We start from the raw sequence: 23,132 nt of genomic DNA, 5'->3' as shown, positions 1-23,132 counted from the left end.
GAACGGCAAAACGAGCAACGCGAAATTGCGGTTTTCAATTGTCCGTGCTCTCCTCGAGATCGTCGTCGAGATCACGTTCTCGCGACTAGGAACGTCGCTCTGCCGCTCGTTATCCGTCTCTTTTTTCCTTCGCGGTCACGAGCTGCTCGAGTAGTTGCGTAATACTGGCGACCAGGAAGGATTTATCGGGTTGAAAATTTGTCGAGCTCGAACGAGTACGATAAAACCGATGACGAGTTGGATTTGTTATCGGTTTCGGAGACCGCGTCGTTTCCTCCCATGTTTTATGGTATCTACGTGCGTTAACTAGCTTGGACGCTGTGTCACTTGGACGCAGAGGGGGACCGTGGTAACGCTTCGGTGACTTTCTGATCAAAGAGAATCTTGGGTCGTTACGTCACAGAAACTGAGCACTCGTGGCTTCAACTTTGCGACAGTCGATCGTTGATGTTTAAACTAAAGTGAAAGAGAAGACGAAGATCGTAGTTGTTCTCTACGTTGTTTAGAATTATATAGTTGTGTTAAAAACTTGTAATATATTCTAAAAATGAGTATTACAATTGATAAATTCCGCGAACATTTGGCAAACGTTTGTAGCAAACGACAAAGTTGCGAGTGTTAAGGAGTCATGGAAAAACTGAGTATTTGAAAGTAGCATATGAAAGAAAAGTGTCTTCGAATAGTCTAATATCATTTTACCGAAGATTATCAAACGTGATTTTACTTTTGACTTTACAGCCGGATCGGCAGCCGAGAAAGGATACTTTGGTCCTTGGAGGCAATGCAAGCTTCTACTGTACGGTAGAGAAAGATGCGGCCAAGGGGTTTCCAGATTCCAGCCAGTGTGTAAGTTTATTTTAGATGTCATTACCTACCTTACCTCCCTGAGTCATTACCTGAGTCAAAATCATTTTTCCAAAAAAAAAAAAAAAAAAAAAAAAAAAAGAGTTATTTACTATAACATATAACATTTTTATTACGTGTAATACAATCAATAGTTGAATGAATGTTATCTGTAACGAAAGAAAGGTATTATAATAAGATTCCTTTAGAAGAGTACATCTGACCATGTTTCCAATACCGTGAAATAAGCCAAACGGTTCAACTGCTTATTCCAGTAGTCTGCTAACAAAACATAAAAATCCTGTTGCAAAAAGTCACAGAAAACATTAGCCATAAAATACCTAAATAAGCCAAAGTGTCCAAGACTGCGGAAACTTGGAAGTAATCTTTATCACGGAAATAATCGTTTTATCGAAGCAAATGGATCGTGGAAGATGACGAATCGAAAGTGACATAAAGATTTTCTCTTTTTTCAGTGGCTGTGTGGGTGGCAGGATTAGCCGCTGCGGCCGCCTCTGCTCTTTTGGCGATCCTGGTCGGTCTTGCCGTGCTACAACTGGCGATGGCTTCCTCGGCGAAACGAGTTATTATTTCGTACAGCACTGCTCTGATAGGGAAAGTGGCTCTTGCCACATTGGCCAGTGAGTATTTCTAAGAATATAATCGTTCGAATCAATGCGATAGTATCACCTATTATTTACCATTCAGTGCAATGGTTAGACCGCAGATTTTTATATATAATTTTTGTTTATATAGTTGTATAAACATATAATATATATATATATATATATATATATATAACATATTCAAAGTGCTCGTTATAATATTTAACAAATAAAATGTATCTAGGTTCTATTTTTGAAATTATATTTATAAAAACATGCATTGGCATAGATATCCGCGGTCTAAGGATGTTTCGTATGCGCATATTATACCTTTAATAAATTAGGTTTTATTTGGAAGACTAAGTAAAGACATACGTTTTTACTATTAATAGCTAATAAAAAATTTTCTATAAGGAAAAATTCGATTCTGATAAGGTTAATTACGATCCGCTTGAAATTCCTCTTGATCATTTCTGTCTGGTTAACATTCGCTATCGATAAATATCGGATAATCCTGCAAACAGGAAACTATCTTATGCAAGTTATCTGTAGATAACTCGTTTATAGTTGAGTTCCATTGAATAATTGATAATTGCGAAACTGGTCTTCGAAACGGGATTGTTTGAGTGAAGTAGGCGTGAATATTAATTAAGCGTGAAATATACGATATAATTGACTGGCGAGAAAAGAGAAGCAACAAATGAAATTTGTTATTCGAGAATACTATAAATTGGAACGAAATAGTCGAATATATGGCATTGGGTAAATATTTCACTTTAATTGCAAACTGATTAGCACACGTGTCTCATACAGGCAGAACTTTACGATGGTCTGAATGGTATCGTGGAAAATATAAATGGAAATGAATTTTAAGATTTATTTAATTATGGAAATATGCCTCAGTTTCGTTTTCTACTCGCCGCTCTCTTTGTTTAATATGACTTTTTTTTATTTCTACCCCCACAATTGCAATTAACGATATATCGATTACGTTTGGCGTCTTTATTTTCCGAGATTGCAACTTTTATTTGTATTTTTTATACATTTTAACGAGGTCGTATTACGCGTAGAGGAATTCGGTGTCTGCGCGATTCTTTAAATTGTTATAATTTGCAAAATTGCGGAACACGTGGAAATTGTAGAGCGTAATTCAGGCGGAGAAGTCCTTTTGCATCAGACAGTGTCGGAGAGTTTTGCAATAGGCTGACCACGGTAGGATTACCAGTCACTTGTCTACTTACTGGCCTACTTACCCTTAGACGAAGAATCGAATATCTGCGGTGGATCTTGTTGCTGTAAAGTGATACGCGTTAAACTCATAGATCGTGCAGTCGACCGCGTTTAATGAATGAATTTTTCCCCTTCGGTCAATGTTGCCTCTTCAAAAAAAAAAAAAAAAAAAAAAAAAAAATTATTTGTTTACTGAATTATAAAAATATCTAGATACGTATTATGTAGAGATATATTTTCTGTTTATACGAAAACCGTAGAGTATGAATATTTTTGTTCCAGCTTCCTTGGCAATCGTAGCAGCGAGTCTGTTTGCCCTACAAACCGATGACAGAGCTAGCAGCTTCGTTATCACGAGGGGAGAAGCGTTTTATATGCAGGTAAGCTTGCAAATCCTGTTTCTAAGTCTTTTTTCGTGTGCCTACAACCCGTCCACGTACCAGATTTTGTTGAAAAAATGTATTTTTCAATTTCCTGAAGAAAAATGGTCGAATATTTTAACAAGAGGTATTTGTCAGAGAAGCGTTTAAATTACAAGATAAAGCTCTCGCGTGTATTCGTGTTATTCGAGCTTCGAGCCAGTATTATCTATATAAGAGTTTTAATCGAATGCCTCCAACTCTGCTTTTACTACGTTTATACATATATGCAAATATATAGATTTTAATTCCAGCTTATATTTTTCTATGGAAACAATCTCATTTGTTATCCTCTATTCTTATCTCGTTTCCATTACGCTAAATTACTCTATGCAATCAATTCTACCGTAACTATCGACTCCTAGTGGTACACAGAGATGATTAGAATCGAAGAGATACGATGGAAATAAATACATATATGCGTATAACTATCATATAAATATTTATGGAAGTTTATATTCTTACGAATATTTCGGTTACGATTGTTTATTTTGTATTTTTTCAAATATATGAAAACTAAATTTTCCACTTATTCTTAATAATGAAAAACACAACATCTAAAACCAGCCAGTGTAATAAGAAGTTTGGTCATTCGATTACCTCGATTCACTGACACAGCTGCTTTAATTCTCAGATTCCTTCGTTCCCCTTCGATTAAGTTGCTTCGGCTTTTTCTCCAAAATTTCCTCTCCACTATTCGAATCTCCGTTTCGTTCGTGCTGATAAATCAGCCTGAAACTTTCACCAGCGTAATTTTCCTCGAGACCGATTAACTCGTCCATCGAGCTAGTTTCCTTCAGGATCCTTCTCATTAGCATAGTACACTTAACGAGGGAAACTACCGACCGCTGCTGTGTTCCTCCACGATATTTCGATGGAGCGCGTTGCCTCTTCGTCGAAACCTGTTGCTCCTATCTGAAAGGAAGTGAAACCGTTGCACGTTCACCTGTCGAGCAACCAGGCTCTCGTTATCTCGATAGCGATTTCCTGACGAAGCCACTCGAGCACAGATGTTGCGACTCTGTGGACAGATCAGCCTCGGTCCCGTGGCTTTTCCGAACAAACGCTGCCTTGCACGGTATGGTTACGCGTGACAAAGCTGATCTTAGTTCTTGTAAGTGTTCGCTACGTTATATCGAAGCAGACGTGTGCCGCAGGATATTTTAGTATTTCATATATGACAGGGGAACTAGTTATTGGAATATTGCGATGAAACACGAGTGACAGCTTGGCGTTTAATATTAAGAGAGGGTTCTTGGATTTGTTAAAGTAGTTGTATTTACACAGGGTGGTCTGTAATTGCCAATATAAGTGGATACAGAGTGTGATTCTACGTGACGAAAATAAGGCAAGAACGCGAATATGACGCTTCGTTTCCGAGAAAATCGTGTGTGAAAATTTATCAAGTCTGCTTAAAGTTAGCCAAGCGCAGACTAGGTAAAATAAAATTCTTCCTATTATTTTCAAGAAGATAAAGTTTGAAGAACTTTAGGAACGTTAGGAACTTGTCCGGTACACGCGCACGATACGAAACGTTTTCAATTTATTTTTCTCGAAAAGAAAGCCTTTTATCAAGAATTGTATTTTTTTTTACTTATCTACTACGTGTCTTACTTATCTTCGCATGTATGTCGATTATCTCTACTCTTGTTCAGTCTGGAATTAGCAAAAAGCTTAAGCATACTTGACAAATTTTCAAGCTCGATTTTCTCGGAAACGAAACGTCGTACGAAAAAATTCGATTTCACATTTTGCATCGTGTTTTTCCACGTAGAATCAGCCAATTGTACCCAATTGCGCCACCAGTTACGGATTATCTTGAATATTACATACGGAACCTGTTGTACAGAGATTTACCAACTCGTAATATCAGCGAATTGACAATTGACAAAACAGTTACTTTTGCACTACGATATCTTGTCTTTGAGGAAAAATAATAGAAACGTTAGTTGCTTGAAATTTCGAATTTTCCAGAATATAATCCGTTTCTTTGTCGTCGTTTGATCGTAATTTGCAGAATTTGTTTGAAAATTACGTCGTTAATTGATTCGTAGACTCATTAACGATGGTAAACACCGATAGCCTTTTTATTTGTAGATAGAAAACTTCGTGGTTTATCGACGTTAAAACGAAACTGGTACGAATTTGCATGTAGCATAATGACGTCGACTTGTAGAGATATCGCGGTTATTGGAACACCGCAAGAGATAAGGATGATGACGACGATACGCCTCGACTGTCCATCGGTGTATCGTAACATCGTACCGATGCGTCGAGTTTCTCTTTGGCTGCAGCCAAGTTATTAGAACAGTAATCAATGGAATGACAAATGTATTTAGGTAGAAAATTCCGACTTCTTTTCACCGTTTTCCACGGTACGCTTGAGTCTCGAAGCGACATTTGAAACGGTCGGCGTATATAATTTTATGAAAGAAAGTTCTAGAGAAACTTACGGTGATTCCTTACTTTCGTGTTTAAATGTACCAGCTACATTATATTTTGAAAAAAAAAACCGTGTTAAAAACGTGTTATTTAGAAGATATAATTTTTTATAGAAAAATAAACAGTAGATAAATTGGATATCAGTTATTGCAACATTTTTATTTGGCTTTATTTTTCCGATACAAGATAAAAGATAAAAGATGAGAAAGAGGAACGTGCGCTCCTCTCAATAATTTTACAGCTATTTATCAGTGACCTCGTTTTCGAAACGAATCTTTTAAATTCAAAGGACGTCGTTGCAAATATTAAAATTGCCGATCGATCGTTCGTCGCTCGGCGATTACTCTAAAAATCTACATGCAAGAATCGGAAACAGTGTCACTTAACAAGATTACGTAATATCACACTGACGTAATCATTGTTTCCGACAACGTATCGTAATTAGACACTCATTAACCATTATCACTCTTCTTGGCTCAACTGGAATTATACTTATCGCGATACATTTACTATGTAGCTGTGTGCATTGAATAATTTCCACGTTAAATCCAATTAACACGCGACCGATTTTCTATCTGGTGGATCGAATCGATGCCACAGAAATCGATCGTTCTACCGATAATCGTACGACGTGTTTCAAATAATACGTATCATATTGAAATAAACGTATGTACATACGTAATATGTGTACCGTACGCAGATTCCAAACGAAGTGTGAAACGTATACGCGAGTCGCGCACGATCGAGGAATTAAATACTTAAAGGCCACCTGATCAGAAACAGCTCGCAGGTGTTTCGTTAAGCCCCCCGCAGGGGCTTAGTTAGTATGTGTCAGAGCACCCACGACTGTTGGACACTTTAAAAACAATGAGACGACATTGGCGGACCCTCAGTGAACGTTTTGGCGCGGATCGTTTGCCAGCAAAGGTGCGTCCCCGTTCCTTCGTTTTACCATACAACTTTTCCACGATCGTGTACTCGGCCTACGGAACTTTACCAGTGATTTCTGTTCCCGTTTCTTCCTTGGAATTATTTTTTTTTTTTTTCTTTAACGACAGACAAATCGCAGTCATGTCTTTTATTGACCGAGCTGTTGTTCGACGCGTGGAATAGCGTTTTCGTCGATCAGTTCTCCGAATGTCGACAAACTTCCAGCGAGTGTTTGGCGTGTTAATCTGTTAATCGAACTTCGATAGACAAGCAGTAGATAATATGGTGATTTTTAGAGATTCTTGTTTTATTTTTCATTATCGACAGGCTATTAACGAACGCTGTGTATCAAGCGTACGTAAAATAATTTTCGAGAAACGAGATCGCGATTCGGAGCAGCCTCATCGCAAAAACGTAAAGCGTTTCGTAAGGATTGTTGTGTTTCATAGCGAAAGTTGTTAAACAGGTTGCCATTCGGTAGCTAGCTACGATGAAACACGAGATCGAGACGCGTTATCTATCGATACTGTTGCACGATTGATCAGTGATACGGCTCGCGATCAGTGATCGGTGGACGTTAACCTTAAGGCGAACATCTTCTTCGATCTACGTTCACCGATTAATTCAAAGACTATATAAAATTTCTAATTACGATGATCTATCGCTTCGAAATCGCTTCGTCGAACCTTTGAAAACTTCTTCTAAAGAAACTTGCACAGTTGAATCTATAGAAGAAATTTCTATTATAAAAGAAGTTTTTGATTCTTCGATTAAAAGAAAGTGGAAAGCAGAATGGAGCGAAAGTCGAGAATGAAAAGTTACGAATGTTAAAGGACACGGAACCGTCGTATTCGTGAATATAAAACTGTGCTGTGTGAAACGTACCAAGTTTTTTATGAAATACACTTTATCCGTGTTACGTGAGGATCGCCACACGGCTGTACTATAGTACTGGATGCAAGATGATGGAAAAGAAGAGACGCAGCCTTCTGAGAGAGGCCAAGGACGAGATCGAGCTGGACAAAATGAACAAACAGAAACAGGGCAAGGTGAAACGATGCCGCGATTTATAACGATGTAAAGTTAAGCCATGGGGATTTCACATTCGCCGGAAGTGCGTTTCGTATTCTACGATCGTCGAGATTCCATAGTTTAACCTTTTTTTTTTTTTATAGTTTTTTTGTGAGATATAAGAGACGTTTATTTTTTGTCCGTGACATTGGTAGAAAATGAGATTAAGCTTTTTTGTCGGAGAAATAATCGGTAATAACTGTAGGTTTGTGTCGTTCGTCGAATTAGATAATTTGTGAAAAGGTTGATATTCAGGAATTTAGGAAAAATTGAAAAGTAATTTGCCAATTGTTCTTTTAAAGAATTTGCTTGTTTCAATCGTGAATTTCTCGAAGCATTTCTTTCAGACGTTGGAAATATCAGAGATCCCGCCATAAAAACGTTTTGCGAGGAGGAAAGTAAAACAACAAAGAAAGATAATAGGATAAAAATAATAGTAGTGGAGTCGATCGGATGGAATCGAAGGTTCGAGTTAACATTTTTCACCTCTGTTTCACTGAAAGACACGATCTAATGTTAATCTATAGAAAACCTTTTCCTTTCATCGAATATTCCATACTCGAAATATGATAAAATACATTGACTGTTGAAAACGTTATATACTTTTCAGATAAATATCGAGAGGCTCGGCAGAATTATTTAACGCGTATCGTATCAATGAAAATTGTACTTTTCTTAATAAGAAAAGAATAAATTTAGCATATAAATGTTTTTTAACGCTCGAAGAAGAAATATGAAATTTTATTCTTGACGCCAATAATAACGTGAATTTAACAAAAGAAAATCAGAGTTTGTATGGTAAAGTATTTCATTCGTTGGTGAATGCAGCTTGAATGTAAAGAGGCAGAGGGTCTACGCTTATTTCATTGAGCGGAGAAAAACTGGCGAGGAAACGAAAATGTTTCCCTTGCGGGGCAAGAAATAATCGTCAGGAAATCCTTTTTTGCAATTTCCAAATTTTATTTCTTTTACGAAACGAGCAATTCTCTTAGACGCTTAAAGAATAATTCTGTCGCGTCGTTCGATAAATAGAATAAAGTAGGATATAAAGTAGAATATAAAGTATACGCCAGCGATTGTATTGAAAAATAAATTCACATTAAGTTCGTGATTCACATTCGAATGTAAAATATTTTATTAAAATAAAGTACAGGTTTCCTAGGATCTCGAGGAAGCACGTACAAAGTCTAAAACCCTGTTGCGAGCATCCCCTAATACCATGGCTTTATTTCACCAGCTTGATCTCTGTAATCTCTTCCTGCGTACAAGATTTAACCGTGCTTCGACATTTTTTCATTCTGGCCTTAATGAACGACAGTGGTACGCGTGGGCTGATAAATAAATCCCAGAGGGAGCAGCGTTTGTTAATCAAATTGTCACCGGACCGTATATTTGGTTTTCCCGTTTCCTCTTTCCTTTTGCTCGGCCGCAGGTCGATACGGCGGAACGATACGGCGAAAGGTACAACGGAAGCTAAAGAAACAACGGTGAATCGATTATTGCGCCGAAACAATGGCTTCCCCGCGTCTTTTCTACGTCTTAATTGAATCTCCTGTTTTCTTCCACCTTTCCTATGTTCTTTCCGCGTTCCCACCCTCCTCCGTTCTTTTTCCTGCGTTCAATGATCGAGCGTATTTCGCAACAAGAGACAACAACACGCGCTGAAACGCTGAAAACGAGCATTTCGTATAGAACAATATGGACGAACCTTACGGATTCTAGAACAATGGGAACAACGTATGACGCGTCCAGGTGGACGAATTAATGTACCACTGTTGCGATAACTGGACGATATCGATGTAATTGATGAATTAGAAGATTTTAGTAATGGTAAATTTTGACGCGACAACGTCCAAATATTAATTGTACGTCGTGGTGCTGTGGATTGAAAGAAGTTTTTCCTTGCGATTAATGAAATACCTCTTAGTTTTTTTTCCTCGGTAATATATATCCTGTCACGATGTCAGCGTTCTGATAATTTTTGTTTACAAAGTAAAACGTTTTCAAAAGTAAAATAGGTAATTTATTTTTCTGAATAATTTATATAAAAATAAACTATGCCAGAGGAAATGTTTTTTAAAGTATTACATGCAATTCAGCCTTGTCTGTTCGTGGTAATCGTTAATTTACTGGTATTGTTCCGACAAAAGGTGGATAATTATGCGGCTTGGAATTGTCCACGATAACGAACTCGCTTCATCGATAATGAGCGTGCATAATCGATGCTCCATCGGACTGCAAACTTTCGGTACGATAATTGCGAGTATTTGCGTTAATCGTTGGACGTTGTATTTATCGTGCTTTTTACGTTCCAACGCTCTTCTGCGGTTTCATCGAAAGATTTATCAAGAATTATCGGGGCACGAGCAACCGTTTATTTATTTATCCGATGAACCGAAGTTTCATTTTTTTGGGGAAATAATTTTACGGTGAATCGGCTACGACGGGAAACTTATGCTCGCTTTGTAAATTCTCTCGATCCGTTAATCTATTTATAACCGCGATCTATTTTCCTAAGAGAAAATGAAATTTTGTCTTAGAACGTTTTGTAAAAATTCGCGTGACAACCGTAACCGTGAATTCGAATAATGCAAGATACAGGTATTAAATAATAATTTACGATAAAATTATGTTTAAAGTTAAGAAATAATTTATCGAATCGATCGTTCAGATATACATAGTTTGTTTGAAACTTTCATCGACCAAAGGATATGAAACTTATTGTTACAGTTGGCTGCTATCGCTTTGAACTTTGGCGTGCTGGTCACCGCAGTATACGAAGGTATTTATGCTCGACGAGGCGGTGATCCGACGAAGATCAGGGTTGTCGGTGATCCTCGTGCAGCTACCATAAATAATCCTGGCTACCGGGAACATCAACCCACGAATGGTAAGTTCGCTAGACACGTGATCCCTGCTTAATTACTAAACTACTCTGCTTAATTAATTTTTTTTTCCCCGATCCGGTCTAAATCTAAAATTGTAATAATCAACCGTACAATAGCGGAAAAACTATCGACGTTAACCACGAGCCTATTTATAGAAAAATAATGGTATCGGAACTCGTTTAATAAAGAATATTCTTTCTTCTGCGTTCGTTCGCATTCGAAGGTGACGTTTCTAAAACCTCTGTCACGATCGTATCGTCGCGAGGAAGACTTGGTGAGGAGCAATAATACTTCGTAACAAAGGACCAAGTATTACAAAATGTATGGAGCGCGTGTATGGCATGACCAAATGAAGTCGATCGAAATTTAGTAAGAAGTTGAGTAATTTGTTTATTCGTGTCGAAGGGAATCGGCAGATGCGGTAAGTAATGCGAGCAATTTGACACGATTTCAAAATTCTTGGAAGCTCGTGGATATTGCATTGTAGAATCGGAAATTTTCGTAAGACTCGTAAGTCATCGACATTTTTTAACATCGACTCGTATCGAAACTTTTGATACGAGTATAGAAGCTTATACGAGTATACGAATATAGAAGCTTCGATATTCAATTCTGGAATTAAATAATGTTGAAATATTAAATTTCACGGTATCGAATGATAGATTACTATTCGTTTCGGTTTATGGTTAACTAATTGAATTCAAATTCAACCTCTATACGATATCGCGAAGAGCGTCGGTAATTCAGTTATACGACGCCCCAGGGATATGATGCTACGATACTAAATACATTTGTTGCCTGTAGTTTTGCGTCTCCTTGTTCGTCTCCTTAATTTCTGTTGCGCGCTTCGTTTAAATTTCACATCACGAAATTAGAATTCCTATCGCGTGTGAAAAAGAAATCTGTTTGAGGTAGCGCGGCAAGCGACATTCGTCCATTTAATACTTTTATATCGCATTCGATAAACGTTTGTCATAAGTTTTTTCCCACCTGCGATATTACTCGATTTTCTACGGAACAAAGAGAAAGCTCTTGGCTGTCAGCTCGAAGGTAAAGCTTTTCCCTCGTCGGAATATTATTAATGCGGTTAACGAGGCAACGTATCCATTTAGTTCCTAATAGCTTCGCTTCGGTGCACAATTTCGAACGGGTTACGCTCAAGGTTACGCGTCAGCCAAACGAAACAGTACATTTTTTACCTGATTTCCACGAATATTTCGGTCAAATTTAGGAATTAACGTATCACTCGTAAATTGCAATTTGGAACCACCTATTACATTTCCTATTTCATAAAAATAAAAGTCGATAAAATGAGAACAGGATTTTTCTTTTAAAAGGTACTCGGGAATGTTTTCATTGTAGAAAGGGTTTTACAAAATGAGCAAAAGCTTGCAAAACTTGCAAGCAAATGAACCGATGTTTCAGTTCCCTTTTTAAACGTTTCTGAAGAGGGTTTCTCGAGCAAGATAAACTTTAAACATCTTCGTGCGATGCTTGATCCGCTTGAATCGAGCGAAGACGTTCTTCAGGTTGCTCGCTTGTGGCAGAACGTTGCTGCGTGGCTGAAAGTCGAAGGGCCTTCGCCTAACAGCTGATGGAAACTCAATATGCCCGAGAAACGTGTTCGGATGTGAAACGCGGTGAAACGTGACGGGCCGAAGTCAAGGCGAAGGGAGCAAATAGAGAGATCGTACGCCAGGGATCGGAGAAGTAAACAACAACGGGGGAGAACTTGCAAACTTGGAAAACTTGCAAAGAAAAGGGACGCAACGAGCAAAGTTGCGGAGAGAAAGAACTAAACTGTAACACGAAACACGGTGTCACAGTAGGAAGGAAGCAAGCGCGAGCGATAGAAGGAAAACTAACTGCTAAAGAAACGGATAAACAGACACGAGGAGAAATCGAACAAAACGAAGAAATATTTGCTCGTATCTCGAGTAAAAAGATAGTGATTAAAATTTAGGGGGAGGGGGGAATAAATTAAACGGATGCCACTGCAATTTGTGAATTTTGTATACATCTCGAGCTGCCTCCCGTTTCGACCACCAAAATGATTTCTAACGTTTCACAAAATTCCCCTCGCATGAAATTTCCATATTCGCTCTCGACTTGGGAACTTTTTATCGATAGAAAAATGCGATGAAATCGGAAATAATACGATAAGGTTAAAGTACATAAATGAGAAATTACAGTTACCTCTTTGTGCGTGTGCGACGTTAAAGCGCTTAGAAAGACAAAAAAAGAGAAAAAAGAGAAAGAAAAGATATGGAAGGCCACAGAAGAAAGGATGAGCACGGAGTCGAGTGGAAAGAGGCGATGTAAAAATTTTTTCCCGAATAACTTCGCGTTTGGATGACACATAGAGTGGAAATTCAGCCGAGTGCTCATCGCGCTCGATCGTGCCTCGTGGTGAATTAAAACGTCTCGATGAATTTCCACGTAGCAAGAGTGCAGGTGCGCTTAAATATTGCTTCCGCGTACGTGGGTGCGTGCGTGAAACGTGACACGAGTGTTCATCGAATTGCAACGTGCGCGATTTTTCATAGATTTCGATTTGTGCTTTTTCGCGAAAAACTGTCGTTTTTTTTTTTCTTTTTGTTCTTGCGAATTTTCGATCGATCGAAGATTACGAAGCTCGTCGATTATAGTTGGTTACTCGTAGCATAGCGGACTATATAAGAAGCGTTTTACGAAGAGTATTATTTATAGGGGTCTATTATTCGTCTGGTGTTTAAAAGATGATAGCCAAGATTCTACCTACCTCTAATGAGAAATTCCAGAACTAGCGGTTGTTATACGCTGTTCCGGCTGCTTTATGCAATTATTTTGTTCTGTAGCTGGAAATTATGTCGTAATGAGTAATTACTCTTATGAATGATATTAAACGTTCTTACGTTCTTATTAACTACGATTTCCTCGCAAAGAGATTCAAAGAAGCCCTGTAATTGCGAGAGTTTTCGCGACTATAAATTTTCTAATTATTACCGAATACCGAATAGAGAGACTATCTGTTTCAGTCCACGATCGTGCAATCGTTACGATATCGTTTAAACGATTAAATTTGTTTATAAGTGTAAATAGGTTGTCCGAAAAGTGTCTTTCTTTCGCAAACGTGTTTTTTACAACAGTGCACCTTTGTACAAACGCGAAACCAAGTCTGTGAAATGTCGCGATGTTTATCTCAACGGAACAAAATGGATCGTACGTAATTGGAGAAAATAATATAAAAGGAAAAACGTTGTGCGTTTATTATTTGTGCGTTGTGCTCGTAAAACGAAAGAAACATTTCGGACAACTTAATAGCATTTATCGATAATGATTATATTTTATTTATTAAAGTTCCACGTGCCTCGATTAAAGTTAAATCGTGGAATTTAATTCAATGTACTGGAATAGTTGAGAAACCCGTTGGCCACCTCGGCGGACAATCAATTTCCAAACTTTTTTTCCTATTATCGTAGAGTGAAAGGTTGTGGGACTGTCCACTGTCACACGCACACACACACACACACACACACACACACACACACACAAAATTATCTGTTTTATAGTCCTTGTTTGCTGTTTTTAACTTTTACGACGGTTAGTTTCTTTGGTTAATTAGTCGAAATTTATAATCCAGTTTGTTTTCAATTAAACGAGTTTAACGTATAAAATGGTGCATTTAACGTCGAGATTATTGTCGCTACCTTCCTAATTCCAGCCAGGTTTCAGGTTCAGAATAAAAATAAAATTAATCGGATTACCTGTTAATAGTTCCAATTTACGATTGTAAACTACATTTTAATATATTCTATCGTGTAATGTAACATATGTATATCGTAATACACACTAAGTCGTTGCAAATGAAATGTGTCATTACTAGAAAAAAATATGCTAAATTAATATACACATAGTAGACTATCTCGTTAACGCCATTAACCACGATGTTTACGTAAACTCGTATTTTTACCATCGCGACTAAATAAATGGAACCTAAATAGAAATTTATTTCACTCGCCTAATAGTACAATAGTACAATACGTATCTGCTTTATTCGAGATATTTTCGAAATTATCGCGTACTTCCTCGCGTTTAAATTCTCCACAAATAGAGAAACATAAATTATTGACAGATTTTTTACGCGATTTCACACAAGTGTACCGATCTAACGATATAGTTACATAGTATAGATATAGCGTAGGTATATCATATATAAAATAGGAAACTTTTATATTCGAAATAAATGAAAATATATGTTTGGTGTTTCGAATTTCAGGCGGCAGCATCTCGATGACCGACGCTAGTGGCAAGCCCTATGTAGGCGGAGCCGGAAACGGTTCGATGGCGTCGGTAGCAACTTCCGGAAGCGTGACAAGCACGGCTTCGCCGCTTCGAAGCTCGTTGAAGAAGCCAAAGCCGCTCGGTATCCACAATCCCGGTTTTTCGGCGCACAGTCCGACTCTATCGAGGAACGGCTCGCAGAAAAAAGTGCGAATTCAGACGCACTCTACCGAGGTTTAAACAACTTTCGGCGAAGACGAAAGCGTCGATGATGTTTGTTCTGGCGCGGGTCTACTCGCAGGTCTACTCGCAGCCGATTTCGTCGAACAAGCATTCCGATACGAAACGAAAGTTCAACGACGAGCGTAGCAAGGCAACGAAGCTCGACCAAGTTCTTTATCGCGAAAGCGGAGAAACAGTCCGCCGATTCTTTCTGGTATTAACTTTATTTAGGCACTCGTAAAAGACGTCGCGATACTTATCGTTGAACTTTCTTCGTTACTTTACTTCGTTACTTTTTCGGAACTTTCCTACGCGCGAGAATAATATTGTGACCCTCTGTAGCGAAAATGTTGATTTGTTTATGAAAAAGCAAATGATTGGGACAATTTTTCAAACCGTATTTCAATGGAAACAGAGAGTAATCGTTCGACAATTGTAGATGTTTCTTCAAATTTATATCCTTTTCAAGGCAACCGAGAAAGCAACGCTACCATAATTATCTTGCACAGCGGTGTTATGTTCCGTTTATTCTGTACATTTCAATTTCGCGTAGATGAGTAATAAGAATTTATTAGAAATTATACAGCGACGAAATGTAAATTAATATGTACATATGTAATTTTCAACCGTGACGATATAGAGGGTCGATAGATTTTTCTCTTTACATAAACAAGGACAAATACGAAGCACGAGGTACCTTCGAAATTGCTCGGTCGGTTGGTTTCGTTACTCTGCTACTTCCGACCATGTGACGCTCTATCGAGGTGAATCGAAAAGACTTTCTCGCGATCTTGGACTATAAAGTTGCCACTGAAAGACCCAGATAGCGTTATCGCGTGATCGAAGGACTACCGCGAGGACGTAGGAAATAAACCCTGTTGAAAGTGATCGAGGGAATCGCAGAGGGAAATTGCTTCGACTACGATCTCTGATGGCGTTGCTACGTCTTCGAGAAAGTTGTAACCTTCGGCTCGAGGCGCCAAGCGTCCGACGTCGACCGATATTTATGGTAGACGCGACAATACCGATTCAAAGGTGGAGCTTACGATCCACCCCCGCAACGATTTCGTCGTCGATTTACTCGATAAGAAACTTTCAACGATTCCGTGAGAGTTTCAGTTCTCGTTCGTTTTCTTCTTTCTTCGAGTCGCGCTCGTTAAGACGCGAAAGTCGTAACTTATCGAAGAGTATTTTACTTCTTTTTTTGTATTTTATTTCGTTCGAAACTGATATTAAATCGAAAGATGTAAGGCGTTTAAAGATGGGTCCACGTTTCGAGAAGGAGGATGCCGATGGATTCAGTGCGTTCGATCAGGCGAGGATCGAGAAAACCAGCCAGTCGTGTTCGCTGAGATTACGATTTAAGTTCCCAGCGGTTCCAACCGCGAACAAGCAGAAATTAACCCTTTGCGGTCTGGTTGCTTCGTGCAGTAAGCTTACTACGTGGTCCGGCCACGTTTCAAAATCGTATCGATTACTTGCACGAGCAAATTTTTCCCAAAGTACTGCGCGAAGTAGATGTTGCATGAAAATATCGCTCTTATTATATCCTTCTCCGTTTTGAAGATATTTCAAACGTTTCAAAAATTCTCAACTATCTACTTCTTCGTTAAAATAGACAGGACGATAAAAATGGTAAAATTTCAGTTATCTCGGATATTTCAAAATGCCAGATAGGACGTTTTAATTAAAAGGAGTAGTTCGATTAAAACCACCGATTTTCTTCGTTGATTTAACCAAATAGAAATTATTTAAATTGTTGCGTAACATCGATTCAAAAATTTCTACTCGGCACCGTTTACAAAAGACACGACGAGAGTTTAGTGTAAACTTTCAGCTGTCCGATAAATATTCCGGGATCACGATATCATCCCACATCGTGTCCAGTACACACGTTTTGGCCGCCAATGGTTAATAGAATTTGATCGAATCGATCGATAAACCGTATCAAACATGCGCATTTAACGTTCTACTAGCAACTTGTAATTGTTTAATCGAGATTGGCGCGTCGCTAAATGACAAGCACAACGTCGAAGCGGCGAATACGTGCGGCGGTATTTGGCGAAGAGATTTAATTATGCATTTACAGATAGAACTTAATTAAATCTAGTAACGAGTCATTCATACGAAACGAATCGTCGATCGTGATTTAAAAAACAGAAGAACGATAATAATTTTTGATACTATCGTCGTTCGATTTACGTCACGGTTGGAACAGCGATAATGCTATAGGTATTACGTTGTAAAGCGATGGTAAGGAGAGAATTAAAGCCGATCGTTAACTATCGTATTTTAAGCGTGAAATAGCCAGATCGAAACTAAGCCCAGGATATGGCGTACGATTAAAGTATAGGATTAAATTCGCGAATCGACCGACGTGTTATTACCGAAACGTACCAATCGATCGGTGTTTAACAATCTTTTCTAGTTACATGGCTTTTCCTGGTTGCGTTTCTTCGAACATTCTTCGTCTTCGATTATCGAAATCATACTCACGCGTGAGATATTTCATTTGGATTTCTACCAAGTATTTACCGTATGGATATGGGACGTTTAACGAAATTAATTTCATCGTTCTAAAATCTGTTTTTTGAACGTTCAGGCTAATTTTCTATATTTTCTATCGAGCTAGTGCCCTGGAATTACGTCTGTTTTTACGTTTATTCGCGCGTCTAAAGGAAATCCCATACGTACAATTTTTCCTTCGCGTATCCGGCAGAAATAAGGCGCAGAAGTTTCTTGCATCGAATATAAAACGCGATAAAATGGCATTCGAGATAGCTTACGGGCACATTCTCTTCCTACATTCTCTTCCTATTCTTGAATTTTTACTCGAACAATCGTATCTCTCGCAATCGAGAGAAGCAGCACGAGGAACGAGAGAGAAGCTGTCGTATTCGCTGGATTTGGAAAAAAGAGAGGAGGAAACGGTCAAATGGCGCGTTCCAGTAATAACACGTAGTCGTCCGTCTTGGAAGTCGCAGGATACGTGATATGTTTTTCTACTTTTTTCTTTCTTTTTCTTCTCCCTCTCCTTTCTCTCCCTATGTTTCCCCTTTTTTTCGTTTTTTAATCTAACACCTTTCTCTTTTTCCTGTACGCTCCTTGTTCGTCGCATCGTAGTTTCAACTCGGCGTTTCTTCGTTCGAGCAACGAAGTATAAATAAAATACTTATTGCGTCGCATCCGTCCAGCCCTACGTAGGCAGCTAGCCGTAAAACGGCAAGAATTATATATATATATATATATATACAAATATAAATATATAAATATATTTATATTTTTTAGCGATTGTTTTAATATATATATATATAAATATGCAGAAGAAATTTATATATAAATATAAATATATATATAAATATATTGTATGTTGCGCAGTGTACTCGATTGTTTCTGCTCGTGTCATTAGTCTCGAACAGGAGAACACGTTTTACTCGTTAGAAATTATTATTATTATTAATATTATTTTTTATTACCGTTACTGTTGGTATCGTGACACTGTCACTCTTTTTGTTTAGAAGAAGTGATTTTCACGCTTCTTTCGCCGATGATTCCGGAGCTATTTATGATTTGTATGCAAAGTCGACAGGCGAGTCTTTACTGTATATCCTTTTCTTTGTAATTCGTTTTCTTCCGCCTTTCTTTTTACGTGTAGAACCGTGTGTGAATAGTTGTTGACGCTTATTTATTTATATCGAATGAAATTCGATCGAAATTAATTTTCCGATCATTCCTATATGACTTTTACGAGTTATTTTTCTGCCCCCCCCCTTCTTTTTTGTTTGAAAGATTATTTTATTATGCTATTGGTAAATTATGAGTTTGATCGTTCTACGGTTAAACCGTACTTTTTTCTTGATATCTTTCTTCGAGGTAATTTCCTTTTAACGTTCGCGTTTCTGGTAGAGAGTAATTACGTCGATATTATGTCGAGTGAAATACTTAACGACGTATCTACGCTGATTTTTATCGTTGATATGATTTGTCGAAACGAATCGCACGAGCCGAGCATGTTTATAGGACCTACGCAAGAATTATCTCGACATCCGTGAATTAAACGATAAAAAGAAGCTCTGCCTTACCGAATCCAGAATTTCTCGATCTTACATATCTTTCAGTGATTGACCTTAAATGATTGACGTTATAGTCGTAAAAAAGTATCTATCCTTTCATTCGTAGAAACATTTTCTCCTTTATTCGAAGATATTTCATCACCGGCGTGTTCAATGTTAAGGTTTCAAAAAAGTGAGAGCCACCGTCGTCTAATAAATCGTTGAAACTGTTAAAAAATAAAAGTGCAAGAAACGAATAAAATTGCGTAAAAAAAAAAAGTTAAAGAATAAAAATTAATAAAAGAAAAAGAAAAGTTTCTCTGGATTCCGAAAAAGCGCTTGTGCGATTCTAACTGTACCTTTCAAGAACGTAATAAGAGAACACAGAGTGAGATGGAAACGCAGTTACGCGCGAGCAACAAACATAATTAGAATTATAAAAAAAATCCGTGTTTTCACTTTTTGCACATTTTGCTACCCATTAAAGCGAAAACGATCGCCCTATATCGCGAAGTTTGTGTGCGTCTCGATGAATTTTCTAACGACCAGTATGATGCTGTTTGAATCGTGTGAGGACTGTATGCGAGGAAATCGATAATAAAGGAATTTCTATGATTCACGATTACCTGAAACTCCTCTTTCTTGCGCTTCGTCCGTTCAAACAAATCGACGATCACAAATATCGAACGTTGAACGTAACGTTTGTGAAATCCTGATCCCAGTTATTTTCTATTTTTAATACCGTAATACTGGCTTATATAGCAAACTTTATAATAGCTATATGGCAAGTAAGATCGATCGCAACGAGTTTGATCGGCAAATTTTCGCGATAATTATCTGGAATAATAGAGGAAACTGGAATACAAGGTACTCAAGATAGTAAAAAAATTAACCTTCGTTTATTAGCTTACAGACTGAAAATGAAAACTTAAACGACGAACAACAGCGTCTTTCGGGCCACGCGTCCCTCACGGCAGTACACGAATTCTTTCGGGGCAACTTCTCGCGAACGAAGAGCGATTTAAAAAAGAAAGACGAAAAGAACCGAGAGAATCTCCCGGCGAGAAAAACGAAGGAATAGAAACAGAGAGAAAGAAACGAAGAGACGAAATTCGTTGGTTTAGCTGCTCTGGCTCGTCATCGCTAGATCACGAACTACCGGTTCGATTAGGTACTTGTAATAACTATACAAAAATAATAGTCTACGATCGACGAACCACGTCTCGACAGAGCAACGCCGTATCGTTGGTCGCGTCAAAACCAACAACGACGTTCAGTCGATCCAGAGAGATGGAATGGCCCGACGCGAGTTCAAGGGACTCGAGGCTGGTCTTCTTTCTTTCATTTTGGTTCGTCGAGGATTGCATCGTGCACGCGATAACATTGTGGCTTTCGCACGAATTATCCACGAAAGCTCGAGGGAAATCCCTCCATCTTGAATAGTAAAAATAATTTACAAATCGCTACTAACGTGTCGCTACTACATCAGAATGTTACGTTCGTAGATACAAGATCAACGTTCCATTTTGTTTTTTCTTTTCCGTATAAATTAACCGCAAGGTAGAACATCCTCAACAAGGTTTGATTTGTTCGTTACACGCGATTAATCTCGTCGAGAGATTACGAGAAAAGTGGTAAAACGAGATAAAAGAAAGATGAAGGGAGACAGAGAGTGTAGAGAGGGGTCGTGCGTTTCGTCACGGAGATCTTTGCGAGCGCGAGGACGGTAGTCTAGGAACCAATAGACACCCCACGATACGTCGATCACACTTTCGAAGCGAGAAACGTGTCGAGGAACACTTTGCCAGGCCACGCCTGATCGGCAGTGACTATATTGTTTCTTTTCTTTTTTTTTTTTTTTTCTTTTTTTCTTTCGCGGACACTCTTGACGATCGAATCGTATACTCGGTCCGGACCTGCTCGGGTTTCTTTTCAAAGTCACTCGTAGTTTATCCGGCGCACAATTCAGATTTCATCGCGTAGAAATATATAATTCAGCTGGATACGATCAAAGCGTAATTTACTTGTACGTTGCCCGAATAAAGCTGGTTCTTTGTAATCGTTAAATAGCTTAAATTACTTAAATACCTTATCGTTTAGGGGAATACGTAATACTTTGGAATTTTAATACGTCAAGGCACAATGTTTCGTTGGAATAGAATCCATCGGAAGCTATATTCAAAATATTATTCAAGCAACGTGCAACGAAGGTGTTTCGTTGTTCAAGTTCCTCTTCGTAACACGTTTCAACATAGGAAGATCTGTACAAGTGCGCAAGCTGTTCCATCTTGTTGTCGTCTTTTGTATTTCACCATAGATGACTAAACGTTGAATTTTCTAATTCGACGTTTTTACGTGTCGTACCTAAGTGCAAGCTTAGGTACGATCCGAAGCAAGTAATCAAGTAGGTCGCGCATTCGTACAAACTTCCTCGCTGAATCTTCGATAATCGTAATACGAAACGCCCTTTTTTCAATTTAAAATCAATGCGAAACTTTGATCGTGCGCTCAACTTTTAATAGAACCGTCTTGAAACGAGTTCTAAAAGAAAAAGGTTCGTCGAGATCCTTGGACGTTCGATTCGATCGCCCACAGGGATATTCAGAGGTATCCCTCCCTGTCCTTGGGCGCGCTGGAAATCAGTTCCCGTCGTTTCCAGACCGGCTGTGCTCTAGTTCTTTGATTCTGCGTGCCAGTCGCCGAAGACGAAGCGGACATCGTCACGGATGGCAAGGATGAAACTGTAGCCGTGTTTTTCCCCGCCAACGTATCGGAATCGGGGATGTGACGAGTTTGATGCCTAGAGTCCGTGTAACGTCTCTTCGTGTATTTCTTGCTCTCGGAGGACGTTGAAGAGCCGGTCTTACCCTGCTGCGACATCGAGATGCCTGCATCTGGTCTGGAGATGTGCAACATCCTCTCGATGTCAGCGGTCTTCGACCTGAAAAACAAACGAACAAATAATTAAATTCTTTTTGAAGAATTTCTCGTTGACATTCGATAATGCAATAATATATGAAAAATGAAGAAATTAAGCGAACGACCAAGTTAAAAGAACGATCGTGATTCGTGCCTGATCAAAGTTTCACTGTAACTATTTTTATCGTATTGCAAGCTTCCAGATAGAACCAATTTCCAGGAACTCGTTCCAAACCAATTTAAATTATCGAATAAAAATGACATTTTGATAATTCTGTATCGCGGCTAATTCCACTTACGTCTATCTATAAAGATGAGTTACGTTAATCGGTGCACGAAGGGACAACGAAAGCCTAAAAATAAAATAGAAATGGCTAAACTGAATAGGAAGAAGGACCAGTTAGCGCACATATATATATATATATGTAAATAACGAACCCCGATAACGAAAGAATGATGGATAGAATGAAGGAATGAACCGCGACAAGAAACGCGAATAACCTAACAACGACCTAATACCGTGATTACAAGGTGAATGCACCAAGGAGTGCATTGCACTAGATTCGAGGGGGGTGAACGAACTGTCCCAGATGTTCCGCGCGAATACCAGAACAGTATAGCTTGAATCATCCGGCCAATTCCTGTCAGCTACACACGGAAGCCAGCATAGTTTAGAGGAGCAGGATTCTCACCTCAAAACCGCACCACCGATGCTGGTGATGCTGGGTGTGTACGGGGCCGCCGCGGTGCTCCTCGACGTTTCCTGACTGCTGCTCGACCTGGTCACTTGACGTAACTCGCTCGAGGTGGTGAACGACACCCTTTGGAGGACGGCCTGCTGATCGGGGATGTAGGAGACAGCGGTGACCGCACTGTCGGGGCTGGCAGGTGGCGATGACGCCCACGACGGAGGAGAACTTGGAACCTGATCGCCCGATAACGTGGCGGAGGAACCGACGGCGCTGTCGCTTCCGTGTCTTCCACCTGGTGATAAATAATTTTATGGAAATTTTGTTCTTTTGCTTCGCGATTATTGCGCTGGAGAGGAAAACGAAAGAGGTGGTAGATATTTGGTGGTAGATATTTCGATCGAGGAATAAGAAATCAGTTGTACGTATTTCGTAGAGTATAGTACGTAGAGATCGTAGAGTTAGTACGAGGTAAAGCGGTGTAAGATTTTCGGAATTTCAGAGTTTCTGTCGGTATGTTCGTTGGTTTGTTTCTGACGGAATGGTTTTCCTCTTATTA

The 23,132-nt window shown here is 38.8% G+C and overlaps 2 protein-coding genes across 2 annotated transcripts in view; one reads left to right on the top strand and one right to left on the bottom strand.

Moving 5' to 3' along the window:
• LOC126868983 (uncharacterized) overlaps window positions 1–19,590 on the top strand; it is a 54,976-nt gene extending 35,386 nt beyond the window's left edge. Inside the window, exons 3-7 of the mRNA XM_050625033.1 lie at window positions 739–846; window positions 1,320–1,484; window positions 2,961–3,058; window positions 10,271–10,430; window positions 14,687–19,590. Coding sequence (XP_050480990.1) covers window positions 739–846; window positions 1,320–1,484; window positions 2,961–3,058; window positions 10,271–10,430; window positions 14,687–14,931 — 776 coding nt within the window. The 3' untranslated portion in view covers window positions 14,932–19,590. The remainder of the gene's footprint in view (window positions 1–738; window positions 847–1,319; window positions 1,485–2,960; window positions 3,059–10,270; window positions 10,431–14,686) is intronic.
• A 252-nt stretch (window positions 19,591–19,842) lies between these two features.
• LOC126868975 (uncharacterized) overlaps window positions 19,843–23,132 on the bottom strand; it is a 39,681-nt gene continuing 36,391 nt past the window's right edge. Inside the window, exons 12-13 of the mRNA XM_050625011.1 lie at window positions 22,577–22,868; window positions 19,843–21,906 (exon numbers count right to left, since the gene is read on the bottom strand). Coding sequence (XP_050480968.1) covers window positions 21,567–21,906; window positions 22,577–22,868 — 632 coding nt within the window. The 3' untranslated portion in view covers window positions 19,843–21,566. The remainder of the gene's footprint in view (window positions 21,907–22,576; window positions 22,869–23,132) is intronic.

This window comes from Bombus huntii, chromosome 8, assembly GCF_024542735.1.
Source record: "Bombus huntii isolate Logan2020A chromosome 8, iyBomHunt1.1, whole genome shotgun sequence".
Taxonomy (NCBI): domain Eukaryota; kingdom Metazoa; phylum Arthropoda; class Insecta; order Hymenoptera; family Apidae; genus Bombus; species Bombus huntii.
This window is presented reverse-complemented; position numbering and strand designations above follow the sequence as displayed.